The sequence below is a fragment of the Leptinotarsa decemlineata genome, unplaced genomic scaffold, assembly GCF_025532065.1.
Source record: "Leptinotarsa decemlineata unplaced genomic scaffold, Ldec_3_MD MMD2_tig00001393_RagTag_RagTag, whole genome shotgun sequence".
Classification (NCBI taxonomy): domain Eukaryota; kingdom Metazoa; phylum Arthropoda; class Insecta; order Coleoptera; family Chrysomelidae; genus Leptinotarsa; species Leptinotarsa decemlineata.
In genome coordinates this window covers 12261200-12281880 of record NW_027412562.1, presented here as the reverse complement: position 1 = coordinate 12281880, position 20681 = coordinate 12261200, and the positions used below count along the sequence as shown (strand labels likewise).

Sequence of the window (20681 nt, the reverse complement as noted above, 5' to 3'; positions counted from 1 at the left end):
ATGTGGATAGAATAGAATGATAAGTAGGCTACTTTTATACACTTATATACACTTTCTATACACTATACACCTTCTATTGTTTGTTATATTTTGAATTTCAAATAAGTGACTGTTTTTATTTAATTCAATTTTATGTGGCAGTGACTATTTTTATACATTTTTCAAATGTTATTATTTCAATTACATTTACATTTATATATAGACGCTACGCCAACAAGATGTTAATCTTTGATATTGCAGCATATTTTGATTGATTGATCGTTGCACGCTCATAACATTAGATAGTGATAGAATCACATTGAAAACGAATTTGCAAAACATTCTCTGTGAATCTCTCGTTCTTTCGCATTTTACATATTGTGACTTTATATATGGGCCTTGTCTTGATAATGCCTTCGTATATAAAATTCGAAAGGTACAAAATTTTTACTTCAGTTTTCTATACAGTCTCCGACAGTATGATCATGTTTCTGAAAAGCGCTCTGAGTTGAATTGGCTTACTAGAATATTTCATAAGTTTTGGGAAAGAAAGTTTTTGGCTTTCTACTACTCCATCTTGATACAAAAAAAAAGGATGAGGGAGTCTTCCAAAGAAAGGAAGGAAGTAACTCTATACATGGATGTGTAGATCATGCAAAGAAGTAACTTTCAGACACAAACTGAAAGAAAGTCCTCCTGAAACAGCTACTTTCATATAAACATTGAATTATACGAAAGAAAAAATTCTTTCGAAACAAATATTTCTATATGAACACTGAATTATACAGAAGATTCTTTTCTCTACCCAGTTTGTATTTCAAACATTCGTTGTGGAATATGTCAGATATCATTCACATCAGTTCTACTTTGAATGAATGGTAACAAATTGCACTCGCAAAGAATACTGCCATCCTCACTGGTATACACCGATGTTTCGCCTTAAGACACTTGCCCTTAGGCTCTTCAGCGCCAAATTGGATAACATTATAGAAAATAACTTCATTCATGAATTACGATTTCTTAATGTCACGGAATAAGCTTGATCTGCTTATGTCATCGATGACATCGTAATGACATTCATTCAACTATTTGATTTAATCCCAGCCAAGAGGAATCTCATTTGAATTGAAGGGGTTATATTTTTTAGGAGTGATTAATTTTTGGGAAAGACAGTTTTTGGATTTCTACTACTCCATCTAGATACAAAAAGAAGGATGAGGGAGTCTTCCAAAGAAAGGAAGGAAGTAACTCTATACATGGATGTGTAGATCATGCAAAGAAGTAACTTTCAGACACAAACTGAAAGAAAGTCCTCCTGAAACAGCTACTTTCATATAAACATTGAATTATACGAAAGAAAAAATTCTTTCGAAACAAATACTTCTATATGAACACTAAATTATACAGAAGATTCTTTTCCCTACCCAGTTTGTATTTCAAACATTCGTTGTGGAATATATCAGATATCATTCACATCAGTTCTACTTTAAATGAATGGTAACAAATTGCGCTCGCAAAGAATACTGCCATCCTCACTGGTATACACCGATGTTTCGCCTTAAGACACTTGCCCTAAGGCTCTTCAGTACCAAATTGGATAACATTATAGAAAATAACTTCATTCATGAATTACGATTTCTTAATGTCACGGAATAAGCTTGATCTGCTTATGTCATCGATGACATCGTAATGACATTCATTCACCTATTTGATTTAATCCCAGCCAAGAGGAATCTCATTTGAATTGAAGGGGTTATATTTTTTAGGAGTGATTAATTTTTGGGAAAGACAGTTTTTGGCTTTCTACTACTCCATCTAGATACAAAAAGAAGGATGAGGGAGTCTTCCAAAGAAAGGAAGGAAGTAACTCTATACATGGATGTGTAGATCATGCAAAGAAGTAACTTTCAGACACAAACTGAAAGAAAGTCCTCCTGAAATAGCTACTTTCATATAAACATTGAATTATACGAAAGAAAAAAATCTTTCGAAACAAATACTTCTATATGAACACTGAATTATTCAGAAGATTCTTTCCTCTACTCAGTTTGAATGTTTGAAACACATGAATCTTATAGCCCTTTTCTGAATGATAAACACGGTCTGCATTTGAGTTTTGCAACATACTCCCCAGAAAGGAATTCCATACCTCAAATGTGACTCAACAAGTGAGAAATGAGCCAATTTAGCGGCAGACAAACCAAGATCCTTATATATTACAATAAGGCAGAATATGTCGGTTAACATAAATAATTTTCATTTCATAAATACGAAGGTTCCGGCCTGTTTGATGATGACTCATGGAAGAATGGTTGAGAATAAAAATAATATTTTTTAAATTTTTTATAATTATTTCAATACAACCAGTTGAATATAATGGCAGCTGCTATTTTGTCTTCAGCATGCAGTGAATCCTCCATCTACGGGTAAACAAACGCCTGTTATCATTGATGCCTTATCACTCAGCAAATACAGAACAGCATCTGTAACCTCTCTGACTTGTCCAAACCTGAAATGACATATTCTATAAAACTCCTTACCAGTATTCAACATTTCATAATGGAAAATAAAATCCTAGAAAAGTTGAGTGGATAATATCTAGGAAAATCTAATTAACATAGATAATATCTATTCATGGTGCACAATACGGATTTAGTAGATCTTGTGGTACACAATGATCATCAGTAGATGGAGAATTTTAGCTTGATCAACTGAAAAACGCGTCTTCTATCACTACACATCCGAAGATCATTTGATACGGTTAGCCACAAAATTCTATTGAGTACACTATATCAAATTAGTATCAGGGGAATTGTATATACTCGGATTCATAATTATTTGGCATAACAGTTGGTTTTGATATGTGGCAAATATCTGGAAACCTGTGATATGTCACTGACATACACTAAATTTCAATATCCTATTAAAAAATAATATTGGAATTGATACGAAATAAAATAGTCAAACTTGTTTTGGTCTCATACTCCTCCATCTGAATACAAAAAAATGTGGAAATCTTTCAAAGAACAAAAGAAAGCAATTAATTTCAAAATAAACTCATCAAAAATATGTGTAGGCACACACTGGAAGAAGAAGCCGTCTGGAAACAGCTACTCTTATTTGAACAATTAATTATACAGAAAACATCGGATGTCCGCCACAGAGGACGCCAGTGTTTAGAGCAAGTGAAATTTCACTTCTTCTATATAATATATTGTATAGCAATCCTGTGAATATCTTATCCAATTCCATAACGAATAGTTGGAATACAGACTGAATAGAAAAAGTGTTTCGAGAGGGCTTTTTCCTTCAGTTTGTATCAGAAAGTAACTTCTTTGCATGATATACACATCTTTGTAGAGTTTATTATGAAATTAATTGCTTTCTTTCTTCCATTGAAAGATTTACCCATAAATTTTTGTATGAAGATGTAGAAGAAGAAAGCCAAAACCTCTATTTACCAAAAATCAATCCCTCCTAAAAATATATTCGTTCCGATTCAAACATGATTCCTTTGGGTGGGATTGAATCGAATAAGCGAGTTAATGTCTTTAAGTAATGTCATCGATGACATGAGTAGATTCAACTCATTGGTGACATGAAGTGGTGATTTTATGAATAAATTGAGTGCTTCATCTTGTAATGTTATCCAGATTGGTGCTCAAGAGGCAATGAGGTATGTGTCTATTCCGAAACATCAGATGTCTGCTATTGAGGATGTAAATGAAATTTCACCTCTTTCATTTACTACATTATGTAGCAATTCTGTGAATGATATCTGAATCAATTACATAATTTCATGGCGAATGTGTGGAGTACAGAGTGAATAAGAAAGTAATGTTCTGAAAGGGCTGTTTCTTTCAGTTTTGTGTCAGGAAGTTACTTTTTTGTACAATCTCAAAATCTCTGTGAAGAGTTTATGCTGGAAGCATTCGCTTTCTGTTTTCTATGGAAGATTTTAACATTTTTTTCTATGAGGATGAAGAAGTATAAAGCCAAAACCTTCCTTCACTAAAAATTAATCACTCCTAAAAATACACCCCATACAATTCAAACAATTTTTTGGGTTTGGTGAAATCTAACAATGAAATATCACTTGAGTACGTTATGGATTTTTATCAAGTATCTACCAATTCCATCACATAAATAATATCATGAACCAATAAAACTTTTTATATGAACTGGAATTGTTAGATATATTTTCAATATATATCGAAAATTTTCACATTTACCCATTCAGTAAAAAGCATACTACGATATTCAAATCTTTTATTCATTCACTGTGGTAAACACACGCTTTGCTGCCGGAATTTTACAAAAATCATCACACATATCTGCCAAAAAAACTTAAATTTTCATGTAACCTAACCAGCATCGCAGCATAACTGTGCTATTCGGCGTCACCTGAAAAATTCCTTTTATATGATTTTCTTGCAAAGGCTTTAGAAGGACGGTCCCTTTGAAGACTCCAGCAGTAATCCGCCATCATGTGAGTGTCCCATCTCCCCTCCTCTCTTCCATCGTGTTGATATCTTGGTGGAAGCGTTCCCCTTGTTCCTCACTAAGGCCAAGATTTTCTGGGAAACGGTCTACGTGGCTGTGGAGGTAATGAATTTCAATACTCATATGACAACCGTGTCTGTTGAAATTGTTGAGCATTTCTTTCACTAAATCTCGGTCATTTTCCGATTAATTGTTTCCATGAAAATTTTTCACAACTTTCACAAAAGAGCACCATGCATTACACTCAATTTCAGTCATCAATTCTGTAAAATGCGAATCTTTTATAAGTTGTCATATCTGAGGCCCATCAATATTTCGGCTTTCAATTTTTCTTTACTAAGTGCAGGAATTTGCTGGACAAGTATTCAAAACAAGGAGAATTCTGGTCTGGGGCCTTTACAAATTGTTTCTTCAGCCCTAGTTTATTATGTAACGGAGATAATATTATTTTCTCTTGGTCGACCAATGCTTCGTCAACTACGTTAGCTTCTCCTTGAACTAAAGCATGTCTAGAACGCCATTTTATTCTACTCCAGTGTTGGTCTTTAGCCCTGCTATCCCAAAGACACAGAAATATACACAGATATAGCCACCTTGTTGTCCCAGGAGCATGTTCACCATCTTAAAATCAACACAGATCGCCCACTTGATGTTTTTCAGCACCAGCGATATTGTTCTATATTCTTCTTTCAGTTTTGTAGAATGCCCAATTGGTATATTACAATATTTGTTGCCACTATGTAGAAGGACAGACAATGAACTTCGTTTGGAACTGTCGATAAAAAGACGCCAGTGATCTGGTGTATACTCCGATACACCCATTTTTTCTAACAGTCTTTTAATATTGTTACAAAAAACCATATCATCTTGCTGAGAAAAAAAAAGCAAAAGATATTTTTCTCTATAACGGTAGTATGTAATTTTGGTGTCTGGGTGAAGAAGTTTTTTTTCCTTCAGTCTGGAGGCAAGCAACTCGAAAGAATCCTTTGGAAGGTTCAAATCTCTAAAAAGATCGCTTAGCTCTTCCTGAGTAAAGCGCTCAGGACGTGTTGAATCCCCTTTCAAATCACTGTCGTCTTCCTCAACTTTATTAGTCTGTAGTTCGTCAGATAACGTTTCGATATTACCCTCTGGTATTGAAATGGGTATCTGCTCAAGCTGATGTACAATTGGTCTTATTGCTGTATCCTGGTTAGGGTATGTCCAGGTATGTCGATTATTACGATTAAAGCCCTTTATATTCACAAGACAGAAATAGCAATCGTCAAAATGATTTTTTGGTTCCCTTCATACCATTGGAACACCAAACTTCCAACATTTTCGTTGTCCTTTCGTCCACTGTCGTAAGTTTTTAAGACAAGTTTTTCACACTACATGTGGAGCCCAGGATTTATCTTGATCTCCTAAATGGACACCAAAATAGGCTTGATATGCCTTTTTCATAAAATCACAAACTGGTTTTCTACTTTCTTTTACAATGTACTCGCCACATATGTAGCAAAAAAACGTTCGGGTTATTCACACAACAATGCCTGCTTGTAGAAGCCATGGATTTCTGTTGTCACAAACAAACTCTTGCAACGAAACTCAAGTTCAGACTAAATTTCACAATGGAATGCAGTCGACTTTATAGGAATTTATTAAGACCATTTCCGATAAAATACTATTTACCTATCGGACAATAGGTAAGAAGCAATTAGCACTAATTTCATGTTATGGGCATTTCCAATAAGTACACTTCAATTAGAAGTCATTAGTATGCATTTGTCTTAGAATTTGTTGAGTTTTTTCATAAACATTCATGTTCAAGAATATTTAAGTATTTGATGAGTATGTTATATCTCGAAAACTAGAGCCGATACATAAAAAAAGGTTTATATTCTTGGAATCAGCACAGATGAATTAACCAAAATCAGTAAATTTTTTTTCGGCAGCAAGACACACATTTTTTTTGATAGGTTATGTTATCAATAGCAACCAACATGCTCATTCTGACCAGATTCTCAAAATACAGATGAATATAGGTGAACAATCTATGCAATATTCTGGAATACAAGCATACAATGAAATACCAAATATACTTATGAAATATGGCAAACTGAAATTAAAAATCAATTCGAAAATACATGTGTAATTTTTTTTTTAATACTTATTGGTAACTTTTCTCTCTCTCTCTCTCTCTCTCTGATACTTTAATGTCACTATTTGATTTATTATGTTGTTGGTATAACTATTCAGGATTACGGTTTGGGTCCTCGCTAACTCATCAATTTCCCATTAGATGAACTAAATGGTAAATCAATCAATCAATATTACAGTCAGAAATACTCAATTACATTTCTAGATTTGAGAGTAGCCGATTCAATAGTTCCAACAGAATTGTTTACATTACATCGAAGTTATTGATGAAAATGTCTATTTTAGAAAGTAATATTCCATCTGTAGGTATATTAATGAATTATTGCGAATATTTAGAGTCCTACTCTCAACCGACCACCACAATATCTTCAGCTGACTTTGACTGCTTCGACTTTGCATTAGATATTACAGAAAAAAACACACAGTTAGTGAAATTTTGGTAGAAATTCATGAAAATACGGCCGATCAAAATTTTCTCATCATAGTTGAACGACTATATAGTCTAGGTACCTACAAATGGCCACAACAATTCGAAAATATGTAAGGGTAAAATAATCTCATATGTTTCTCAAAAGAAATAATCATTTGATGAAACTGGAGTATTTTTACACCTCATCATCCTGTGATTTGATAAGTTTCACTTTTCCATTTTCAAAACAAAAGTGGTTTCTAATGATTTGTTAGAACTATAATATCTACTGACACAATAATAGTTTATTCTTCGGAATTCATACTTGCTGATGACGGGAAATGAATATTTTGACATTTTGTCATTAACCATAACAAGATGAAATCATTTGATAAAAAAATGTTTTCCATCACAGTTGGAAAAATTAACATCAATTATTTATATTTCCTGTTATTTTAGAAGCCAAAATAACTCATATTGGGCACCTTTGAACCAATCACAGTTGATCAAATTGATAACTCCCTACTTGAGGCCAATTACAGATGAAGAAATGAATAACTTCATAGTGGTGTTTCAATTATTTTCACTTGAAAAGTGAGGCTTGAGAATTTACTTTTTTTTATTTTTCTTCAACATCAAACTCAATACTTGAACTGACAATTCTTGTTAAAGAAAATACGAGTAAAGTGTATGGATTCGTAAAGTAACGAATGTACCTCTCCTGAAAATAGTAATGTCTGTTACTAAAAAAATAATTGTCGAAAAACAAGAGTAGGGGTTTATGCCAACTCTGACACCTTTTCTCACCACTTTAATATGACACTTTAATATGAGTTTGAGGACGTGTGACCTTGAATGGGTGCGAGTATACGCTCTTGACATTCAAGCTACCTTGTCATTCGAATGACCTCGACCTTCGATTGACATTGACGCTACAGAAGCGAGCTTTGTTTGAGAACAGATGACCTCAAATGAAGGCGTGGTTGTATGTTCAGTTTACATCTGACATCGTCGTCGCCATTATCATAAAGGTAAGCATATTTTATACTCTCCAACCACAGTTTCATCTCATTTTGAAAATTAATGATTTGAAATTAGAACTTGAAAAAATGTATTTTGCGATGGTTTAACAAAGTGAAGCTCTAGAGCAGAGACCTATACCATCATTGGTTATCATAAGGGTTACAAAATTGAAAAAATATCAATGCTCTTCTCACGTTATGGCTAATCCATTCGAATAGCTTTATTGGATGAGCATTCAAGTGCTTCTTTCATATCATGTGTAACGAATTTACTAATTTCCCCAGTAATACGTCAGGTAGAAACAGCTTTTTTATTTTGTGTTTATATTATTGCTCCGTTGTTCATTTGACCCCGACTGAATGAATACCTTTCTCTACTGTCACCGCTCCCAAACTGGGTCGAAGTGCCACTCTATCGCGATAGGAAACTATACTATGCCAGGACGCCAATGCGATTTGAAAATCATACGTTATTTGTTAATACACCGTACCACCGATGGAGGGCAAAACTCGCCCATCACCGGACACCGCGGAGAACACTATTTCAAATGATCTCGAGAGTATATACCAGGGCAGTTTTCAGTTAAAAGGGGAAGGAGGCCAGGCTTCAACCTGAATAAAATCAAGATGGATTACCAAGGCAGTTTAGTTCAGTTTCAGCTCAGTTCGACTGCGAGTTCCAACTTGAGTCACTATCTTGGATGCTCGCTAGGAATCCGTAAATAAAAACAAATTATAATTCGATCAATCATCAGCCCGCCCAGGAACAGAAATAAATTGTTAGACAAAAAGTAAGTGGATAACAGAAAGAAAACGGTGAGATAAAAAAGTAGTGGTCCCAGTTTGTATGGTATTTCGACAATTAATTGACCATTTTAATTATTATATGTTTCATACCGGGTGTACCATTATATTGTTAGAATTTGTCGAGGGCTGTGTGCCAAACACCCCTTATGTTGATACCACCGTATATTGCTAGTTATTATCTGTTTTGAACTGAGAATCACGAATCCTCATAAAAGAGTTTAGCACTTGTACTTGCGCACCATTTGCCGTTTAACCGTCTCTCCAATAGTCGATGCTTGGTTCCGCTGATAAAAGTAGTAATAGATTGATTTTTGAATATTACTAATGATACATGTATAACGCATATTAATTTGTTGAAATAAATTTGGGTACCAGTAGGTACCCAGGATTCGGCAAGTAAAGCCTGCCGTACTGGCCACATTTAATTTAGTCGATACCATAGGGTACCCTGGTGTATTACTTTCTTCACTGACGCTGCGCGGGGCACGTGCAACACACCATATATATATATATATATATATATATATATATATATATATATATATATATATATATATATATATATATATATATATATATATATATATATATATATATATATATATAATATACAATATTATTGTTGTTTAAAATTTATATAATAATAATAATAGTTCTCTAAAAATATCCGTATAAGTGAAAATGTATCAGAAAAGTTAAACTCCATGATGAGTTTGTTATGTATACATGAATTGATGACAATTAACTGAACTTGTTTTTTAAAATAATAATAAAATTTAAAATAATAATAAGCAAAACGTTAACTTTATCCTAGTTGCATAAAATTTGGCATATGGATATAAAATTGCCTTAGACACAACTTTTTCAAGTAACTTTTTGTTAAATTCGATCTAGAAATGCACTTTTTCAAAATTTTCAAAATTTTTTCAAAAAAAGTTGAATTTGACAAACACTGAACGTCCTCAAACTGCAATTTGAGGAGTGGCAGAAGATGACAGTACTACCAACTGTCGAAAGCGCTCGCAGATAATTAATAGTAGATATAAAGCTTCAAATCCTTTTTGTAGAATTTAATATTGAAATACTCAAAATAAAGGAAAATTAGTTGCATCAATCAATCAATATATATATATATATATATATATATATATATATATATATATATATATATATATATATATATATATATATTTATATATATATATATATACAGTGTGACCCATTTAAAATGAAACCACCCCTGTTAAATGTGCATTTTTCAATCAATCTCAATTTTTTTTTTATTGAAATATTAAGCATGAAAAACTGTATCTTGACACTAACTTTCACAATTTTAGTTTCATTTCCAAGGCACTCTATGGTTTTTTTTGTTTGTCAAAAACGGCAAAAGTTTATTAGGCAATTTTTGTTTTCAAATTTGACTACACCACTGGATTCGTAGTCGTTATAAATCAAAACTGTCAAATTTTCATTAAAAAATATTTGTTAACAACGAAGTTACAACAACTTCAATTTTGGAAACAAAGTATTTGTTTGTAATTTTTATTCAGATTATAGACATATTTGAGATCTGACAACACTGTCATCACCAAGTAGAACACCAGTGAATTTGTACAGTGAAAATCCGAAGTCAACAGCTCAATGCGTTCTACAGTTATAACTCCTGAAAATATGGTAATGTGAGAGATTTGTGGTGCAAGCGTTTTGTAATAAAAATCTGACTACGCCACTGGATTTGTGGATAATATTCCCTTAAAATCATTCATTTGAGTGTATATATATATAAATATATATATATATATATATATATATATATATATATATATATATATATATATATATATATTTTCATTATTTTAATAATAATGTAAGTCGCAAAAAGGATTTGAAGCTTTATAACTTCCTCATAACTTTCGACATCTGGTCGTGCTATCATCAGTTTGAGTAGAGCCTAGATGATGATAGCATGACCAGCTGTCGAAAGCGCTCGCAGATAATTAAATAGAAGTTATGAAGCTTCAAATCCTTTTTGTGACTTACATTAATATTGAAGTATATGACGTGTATGTATAATACATGACCATGTATATGGTCAAATTTCAAGTGAATGATTTTTCTTTTATTCTTTTGCAACAAACATAATTTTCAAACTCAGTTGAGTATACTGTATAACGGATTGTTACGTGATGATCAGAAGGATTGAAGGCGCCGTGTATTTGCTGTGCTGGTTCTGCTTATATGAAGGACGTTATAGCAAGAGAGGTCGTACGAAGATGTTAATCTCAGGCACACATAATACAAATTAGATGTCTTTCGGATATATTTGAATATCCAGCGTGGCACTAGCCGATAATTCAGTTGTTTTCCGGTATGCATTTGCCAGGATCTATTGGGTGGATAGTTGAGAAGGATGAATATTTCAAGATTTCATTTCGAAATATTTATTTTCTTATACGTATATTTCTCTCCTGGATGCACTCTTCAGACAGCATGTTATAAGCTGGGAAAATATTTGTTTTCCGGCAGGCATTTACCAGAACGTACTGTGTACATAGTTAGAAGGGATGGATATTTCGAAATTCCATTTGAAATATTCATTTTCCCATACTGAGAGTTCAGATCATCTGGTCATTGAGGAAGGTGACTGTTTCGAAGATCCATTAGAAATATTAATTTTTTCAGCACATGTGTATCTCTCTTCGACGGTTGACATCATCCTTATTTGTTTTTAATTGAACTTTTTCGCAAACTACGAAGCTAACGCACTGCACTGCTCCAAATAACCATAAGAATAAACTATTATATTCATAAAAGGTGGACTTTAAATCCAACTTGATTAATATATCGTACTGTTATTACCTTCTAAGAGGAATCTTCTCTAACATCGGTTGAGCCACTTTCGGATCAGACCATCCCAATTTTCCCATTTCGGTCATGATGACTGTTGGGTTGACGGCATTCACTCGAATATTTTTTGGTCCGTATTCCAAAGCCGTTGCTCGCGTGAAAGAATCTACTGCTCCTTTGCTCGCACAGTAAACGGTATGATTCAGAAGTCCTGCTATTGAAGCTTGAGAAGACACGTTTACAATTGCTCCAGGTGCGTTTCGTTCAAGAAGATTTTGAACAACCAACTCTGTGATGTGTATGAGTGCTTTGATGTTGACTCCGAAAACGCTAGAATTTAGATATTCTGTGAAATACATTATTATTGTTGATAAGTCAATGTTTCATGTTTTCTGGGTTCGTAGCCTCCCACAATCTGAAAAATTTGTGAATAAAGATCAAGTATAGGATAAATAACTAACGTCTAGTTTCTACTAAGTTTATTAATTGTTACGAGAAGTTTCGAATTGTTAGACCATTCTCAATCAACTTGAGAATTCTCAAGTAACTTGAAAATGTTGAACAATTGATAAATTCAGTAGAAGTTATTTTTTATCTTATATTCAATAGGATTTTCTACGAAATAAATAGTTCATCAATTGAAAAAGCAATATAGATCCACAGAAAGGCAGCTCTCAAGTGAAATGAAGATTGTGGAAGATTAGAAACCCAAAAAGCATCAAAGAGCTAGAACTCAGATTCATTAAGATTTGTGTGCAATTATATGATACAATATATCAATTCTCAATCGAGGAAAATACAACACAACTATATTGTGACAAAAGACACGTGAAAATAAAAATAATCAATTAAACTGAATATAACAAGTGTACAATGTACAAAATGTTGACAAATAATAACATGCTAATATTTTGAAAAACATATTGAAGAGTGAGTTGGTGAGAAAAAAAGATATGATTTTTACCAAACTCAATTCGAATAAAGAAGGGAAATTTGTTAAAAATAAAAAGGTTCTCCACAAAATGATTTGGTCTTTATGACTCATTCAGATATATTTTTGTGAATGAATATTTATGTTTTATCGTGAACATTCGGAGGATTCAATTGACAATATAAAAACTATAGATAATAATTTGACTGACTAATTTCTTCTTCAATTTTCATGTTGAATCCATCATGTGTTTCAAGAATGATAATTTTATGAAAGTATTCTGTGTTGTTCGAAGCTAGCCCAGGACACTAGTCCTATTGATCTATTGAAATGTTGATATGATATTCCAATATAGATTCAGCTAGAGAATTGAAAAATTGTCATTTTTCCATGCCGAATATTGCGAAGCACCTCTAGTCTATATACCAAGTTGAAAATGGTGGAAAATAGGGATAATGGTCGGAAAAATATATGCGATGGCTCATTCGATCAGGAATGATCTCCAGAAAAATATGCTTCAACTGGTTTCAGGCACATAATAAATTGCGAATGATATAAATAATTTGAGACATGAAAAAGGTATTTAGAATTATCCAAATATTTCATAAACTATAAAGAATCGACGAATAAAAAAAAAAACATGAAAAAAAACCACCTCCCGAAATACTATCTGCATTATTTATAATTTCGATTTAACGTCGATATTTAACTCCTCCGCGGGTGAATTTGCGAATGCGTAAGCCCCATCTAAAGTGAGTACATCACAGAAACTAATTTTTTAACTATAAAATATCGAATTGAAAATTAATGAAAATCAGGGTGTATTCTGAATACTATGAAGAATTCATTCTCGTTGGGAAAAATATCAAAGTGAATTATTGAAAAAGCTAGGTAATTATCAATTAACAATACTTTCCTTGAATTTCGTCTTCATTGAATACCAAAAAAAGTGTTCAAATACTTTTCTAAAAAATGGTTCGCTTTGTGCAGCTTCATTATCGGTGTACCTAATAAGATCATGTTTTAAACTTTTAATTTTTTTTATCATAATTTTTTTACAGTAACAAAATATAAATAATTGACGTAATGTTGATTTTTCCTTCATTTATCATCACATCAGCGCCATTCGTTATTAAATTGTTCATGAATTGTTTATAAACAAACATACTACGTGAGTATATTGATTTCTTTCAATTATGATGTTGGCTTCACAATATGTTTTAAAAATGAAAATTGAAATCATAGCAGATTTTTTAATCAATAATTTTATTGCTTATCAACAAACAAATTCACAACCGTGATATATTTCAAAACAATGACTTATTTGTAACTTCAGAAAAAAAATCGTTTTTGATTATTTATTGTACCTCTAAAAATCATGTATATGAACCAGTCGATTTATTAATCAAATGATTATTATAACTTTGGAAATATTGTTTGGAACTTTTGCAATTTTCCATGTCCTGAAAACCGGTTTTGATACATTTCTCTAGATGTCATGCCCAGTCGAATAAGACATCGAACGTAATTTTTCGACCAAATATAAGAACTCATTAACCTTTGTGTCAAAACTCAGCTTCTGAGAGTTGCCATTTGTAGTGAAGTTTTAACTGTTTGAAAGCAATAGAGGAGATTTCTTTCAGTAACCAGCTATCACTCCTCTCCAGTTAACCCCTACCAGTTTACCTATTTCAAACCCATTCAAAAATATCATGATTTTGAAATTATTCAATTTTATGCTAGTTCAAGAGAGATCTGAGATCATTAGAAAGGGGTGTTATTGCTCAACAGTTATTATTTATTTAGGAGGTCAAACCATAAATGTCTAGTTTATCATAAATTGTGATTATTGGCATCATTTCTCTTGTAGAGTGGAGGTGATACGACATCTGCATTTTTCAGGAGTAAAACAACAGTTTTCGAAATGTTTGAAAAACAGTTCAAGTTTTCAAAAAAAAAATTAATTCCTCTCCATAAGAAGTTATCCTCTCTATGTATGGAGTTTTTAAAAGAACTACGTGCTTAGATGAGTTTTGTTTCGTTAAAAATATTCTAAAGGAGAAACAAGTGCAAACAGCTTGTAACTTAAGATTCGCAATAAGTAATTATCTGCTTTACAATTTTTGTCTGAACTAATTTTACAATAAAACTGGCCGTTTTGCTGAAAATCACGAAAAACCTGTTTTTGTAACCTTTGACTTCCAGTACATTTTTTGCCAGGTATTGGATTGATTAGGATTCTTTGAATTTCATTTATGATAGTGTTTTGAATAATTCTACTGTTTTTGAGTTGAGTGCAAATTTTTGTAGCTTCACTCCTAAATTTTGGCCTAATTTGACCAAAAAATGATGGTTATTGATGATTTATCATGGGAATGGTGTGATTCAACTTAAAAATTCATCATTTGTGACAAAAAAAATAAAATTTGTTCTCATTAGGCTGATTCTTTCTTTACTTTACTTTACTTCAGACTGCGTGTAGAAAGTCTCCAATATCAACCTAATTCAGCCGAATCAAAAATACTCCATAGCCAGTCGGTGATGCACGTTTGAAGTTTACTACATGATAATGTAAAACTGAATCAGTGATTAAAAAAAACACAATGTAGAGCTGGTGGATCCAATTGAAAAGTCATTTTTATAAATTATTTGAATGAAAAGTAAATTGATCATTAAACAATAATTATCCTTTCTCTGACATATCCTTTCTAGGATAAATTTTCCTTGCAGAATTTCATCTAAAAAAAACAGAAGCAAGATCTCTTCATATATAATACACGAATACTTATATCTGCTTGGAACAATACTGTTTATTCTTACCGGAATGAGATATATTTTTGAAGGTTTTCTGCCATAGAACGTTCATTTATTTAAATGAGCAACGTGTAGTTGATCTTCTTGTGAATTTTCAATTCAATTTTGTTACGAACTTCACTTAACCTCGAATCCACAATCTATCATGGATATCTTCAATGCACTTTGTAAAAACATAACGTTTCTAGGATTTCTTCTCGAACATTCCAAATTGTGGATAGTTCTGATTTTTTCTGAGTGTTCTCAAATATGGAGAGAAAACTTGAGCCACAATAAGGCCCACACAGTATTGCTGTTGTATCCAGTACCAGTTCTTTATATTTCAAAAGTATTCAAGAATTAGTGCCAAGAACTTGAGTGCATAGTGCAGAATTTCTTCACTTTGACAAATATTCATTACGGAGTATTCAAGGGTAATTGTTATTCAAAACTGATATTCCGCGAGTTTCAGTATATACTAGTTGATGAAAAATGAAAATAAGGATATTGTTCCAGGAGCAGAGTGGCAAAAATTCAATAAGGAATAATGACATGGAGAAATGATAAATGTGTAAGCGTTTATTTCCGCGCAACTTCCGATGTATAACATTATAACATACTCACCTATCTATATCCTTCTCCTCTATATCCATCATTGATTTAAGCCACCCCATCCCTGCGTTGTTGACCAACAAATCGATGGGGCCAATGTTTTTTAAAATATGTTCTGTTTGGTTCCAGTCCGTTATATCCAATTCTAATGTTTCAATCTTGCAATCTTCGGCTTTCAAAGAGGCTAAAATGAAAAAAATACATTCAATTCACCAAAAGATTAACAAGGTGATGAAAATATCAAGAGGAATTTTTTGGGAAATAAACTTTTTGGCATTATTTTTCTTCATTGTTGAACAATTATATGGGAAACTTTCCACTTTCAATTCATCGAATATAACGTCAGCAATACTCAATCTCTGAAATGTTGGGAAAATTTCCATATTTTCTTGTATAACAAATATGATTCTGAAGCGTATACATGAAAAACTAATCCAAACATTTTTTTAAATTTTTTGATTGATAATAATAGTATCCAATATATTGTTTTTCTGACAATACAATACAATACTTTATTTTCCGTGAGACTTTTTTACAAGCATGGAAATCGTCACATTCACAGTAAATATTGGAGTTGAAAAATATCAGGTGATAAAATATGGAACATACATAAAAAAAATTAAATCAATAGTAGATGTGGGAGATAATTATATAAAACAATTTAAAAAACATAGTATAAACAGTGAAATAGTTAACAAGCAAACAATCGTGATGTCAAGCAGCCAGATCAGTTTGAAAGTATTCATCAAGACATAACATGAGGTCCGTTTGATACAGATGTTATTTGTGTAAAGGAACTATCAGATTATAATTTTGCCTGAGAGTATAACCAGCAGCTATGCGGATAGTATCCCTTTGCAGAAACTCATGGTAATGATTCTCAATGTAAGTGACACAATTTGAAATAAACATGAATATCACAGTTAAAATTTGTAACTCAGTAAATAGCTGCTTACAAGAATCACCATATTTTTTAAAACACATGGTTCTTAGTATCTTTTTTTGGGTAATCAACAGATCATTCAATTTGCTGCTGTTACCGTAGCAGACTAAGCAATAATTTAGACTTGAGTGAACATAGGCATAGAAGTAGCTTAACAAAATATTTATGGGGAAAGAATTTCTGAGATTCCAAATAACGAAACAATGCTTGGATAATTTTATAGAAATAGAGTCAATATGATCATTCCAGGATAATTGGGAGTCAATGTTCAACCCTAAGAATTTGACTGATTTTTTCTGCACAATAGATTCAGTATTAGCTCTAACCAACATACTGCAGTCCATTTCTCTAAGCGAGAAAACAATGGTATTAGATTTATTGCTATTTAGAACGAGGCCGTTTCTGGCGCAGTAATTAAGCATATTAGCAACTGCAGTATCAGCCTGGTCAGATAACCTTTCACAAGAAGAAGAACTCAATAAGAAGGAAATATCATCAGTAAACTGTACAGTACAATGTTGTTGAATAATATTAGAAATGTCGTTGACGAATGAGAGAAAGAGAGTAGGACCCAGGACACTACCATGGGGAACACCTGTTAATATGTTACGATTTTCAGAATGATATATTCCAGATTTGAGCCTAACATTACCAGATTGTGATCTGCCAGTCAGAAAAGTCTTAATCCGTTTTAGACTTTGGCCGCGAATTCCAGTTTCATAAAGTTTATCGAGGAGAAGTTGATGCTTGATGGTATCAAATGTACGTGACAAATCAAATAGAATACTCATCGATTTTTCGCCATTTTCAAATTTGGATAAAACATGATTGACCAGAGAAAGAGTAGCATCTTGAGTGGATAAACCGGATTGGAATCCATATTGGCTCTTTGCGAGTAGGTAATACTTTTTACAGAAAGATACAAGTCTGTTGAGATAGGATTTCTCGAAAATTTTTAAAAATGAAGACAGCAATGCAATACCTCTGTGGTTGGAGATTAAGTGCTTATCATTTTTCTTGTGAACAGAAACTACAATAGCATGTTTAAGACACGAGGGAAATGAACCCTCAAGGAAAAAGAGATTGAGTGAGTATGTAAGTGGTTCAATGATTAGTTCAGCAACATTCAACAATACTCTACCTGGTAATTCATCAATGCCACTAAAGTTCTTAGACGATATGGACTTGATGATATCAAGAAGTTCAGTTTCGTCTAAAGGATGAAGAAAAAAAGAGTTTGTTTTTATATCGTGATGATGTTCACCAGCACACGACAGCACACTCATCTTATCATTACATTTGGATTCCAGGACATTGGCCGAGGAAACATATCTTCACCGTCAGCAGGAGGTTGAATATCTTAATGAGGATCTAGAAGTAATTTCGAATTGGGGTGAAAGTAACCAGGTTCAATTCAATGACACAAAGACTCATCCATCGGTTTTCTCCAAGAAGATAAATGTGTCCGAACCGGATATAATAATTTCAGGTCAGACAATTCTACTTTCTGCTTCGATCAATTTGTTGGGAGTTAAAATGTACCCCAATATGTCATGCCGTTGGAATTGCAAAGGCTGTTTCACTAAAGCCTGAAACACTGTTCCGAACCAGAAAACTGTACACACCTCAGCAACTTTTAATGCTTTGAAAGCTCAGATCAGACCTTCTTTGGAGTATTGTTCCCATGTATGAAGCTTCTCTCCAATCATACTCTGAGGCTCGTGTAGGTGTTGGGAAAAAAACTCCAGTAATATTCATTACTACATCAAAGATTCCAAGCAGTGCATCACAAACCATTTCAGTAGATATTTGAATTTACTTTTTTGATTGCAAGAATGACTGATTGAAAATTTCAGTGGTTCAGGTCATAATAACTTTTCAGAGTGAACTTTTTAATTTATATCTTACAACACTCCAGCAGATTCTTTAGGTTAATTCGTTTTTCAGATCAGAAAAACAGAAAAAACAATGACCTTCAGCAAAAAATTTCTTTTGAAGAATAATCGAGTAGAAAAATTCGTTTCAGAATGCAAGTTTGTACGAAACATTATGTATTATTACGAATCTAGTCAATTCAAGTGAAACTTAATAAACTCACCTAATAATTCTCCATTTCTCCCAACTCCAACAACTTTAGCACCACATTTCGAGAGTTGAAGAGCTATATCTCTGCCGATACCTAAAGAAAATGGAGTCAGAAAAATCATTAAGAATAATATGTTCATTTACCTTTAGTGACACCTGTCACCAATGCCCGCTTTCCAATGAAATTGATTTCCATTCTTAATGCACCACAACCACAACAATAATGAATAATTATGACAGAATGTTATTCATTTGCACGATATCAGTTTGACCTATCTAGTCAAATTTCGTCAACATTTATGTTATCTTAGGTCATTCGAAATAATAGTCCAGGAATATTATTCAAATCGAACATGTTTAGAAACTACTTATCGTAGGGTGTCCGAAACTACAGATATTCCAAGGTGAGAGGTCATTTATCATGAATATTCCGTTTCCTTTGGATGTTATGCTATTTGTATTTTTCATAAATATTGTAAAGGATCGAATTCTCTACAACTTTCGTTAAAAATATTATATTGAATAATTAGAAGGAGAAATTTGTTCGGTTCGATCATTATTTGAGAATGGAGTGCGACCCTTGTTGACAGTCTATAACGCTCCAAAATCTGAGGAATGCATCGATCGTCTTCGCTATCCACAGTTCATCAATTCAACTAAACTGAATAATCCTATGAAGTTATTAAATCTTTCACCAACGAGTGCAACAGCTCACCAACATTTCAACCGTGTAAGTTCAGACTTGGTTTGGGCATGATTTAGAACCTCAGAATTGGGGTTGGATAATGCATGATTAATTCCTAGAAACTGTTATGACAATTAATCCACCAGCTCCGGAGAAATTGCTCAACACAATATTCTGCAACTGCATAAATGGTTGTGGATGCAGGAAAGCAGAGTTGCGGCCAGTGTAATGAGCAAACTTGTCTTAATGCTTCACCTTAGAGTAATATCATTGAAGACGATAATTTTGATCCCAAAATCCTGGAAGAACTGAAGACAAAGTCATTGAAAACGAGAACACAGAGAAATTTGAAATTTTACAGCGACTGAAAAACGATGATGAAGAAGAAAAAAATTGAAATTAGAACTTGTAGTTCTAATATTCAATTTTTTAAATTTCAACGTTCATAAATGTATGAAATGGTATTTTTCGGAATTAGTATGAATAATACTAGAATTGAAACATAATTTCCCTCAATAACTTCATAATTACACGAGATTTTGAAAAAAATGGTAATTATAACATAATAGTTAATAAAAATGCAAATTATTCAATATATCATAATTACCAATAATTTACAAACTCAATACGGCATGTTTCTAATCGCGATTACAGGTTGACCTCGAATGATACCCTGATAGTCTAATCAACAACTTCAAAAACATGAAAAATAGAGATAAAGGTCATTAAATTATGAGCGATAGCTCATTCGATTCGGAAGCACCTTTAGAAAAATATTTTTGAAGGATTTTGGTGTAGGTGAAAAATTGCAATTGTTATTAATAGAATAAGATTTAAAAAAATGGTATTTAGTTTTTCGTTAATAAATCAAAAAAATTTAATATTCAAGCAATTTTGAAAAAATCTCGTTAAAGAGAAGCAAATTT

At 32.6% G+C, this 20681-nt stretch overlaps 1 protein-coding gene across 1 annotated transcript; it reads right to left on the bottom strand.

Annotated features, from left to right (window-relative positions):
• Positions 1-2312: 2312 nt before the first annotated feature.
• LOC111518182 (L-xylulose reductase) lies at positions 2313-19370 on the bottom strand. Its single transcript, XM_074176010.1, has 5 exons — positions 19215-19370; positions 19084-19164; positions 16055-16226; positions 11719-12036; positions 2313-2488 (listed from the first exon to the last, which is right to left on the bottom strand). The coding sequence occupies exons 1-5, from the start codon at positions 19264-19266 to the stop codon at positions 2377-2379; spliced, it is 735 nt and encodes a 244-aa protein (XP_074032111.1). The 5' UTR covers positions 19267-19370; the 3' UTR covers positions 2313-2376.
• Positions 19371-20681: the final 1311 nt, after the last annotated feature.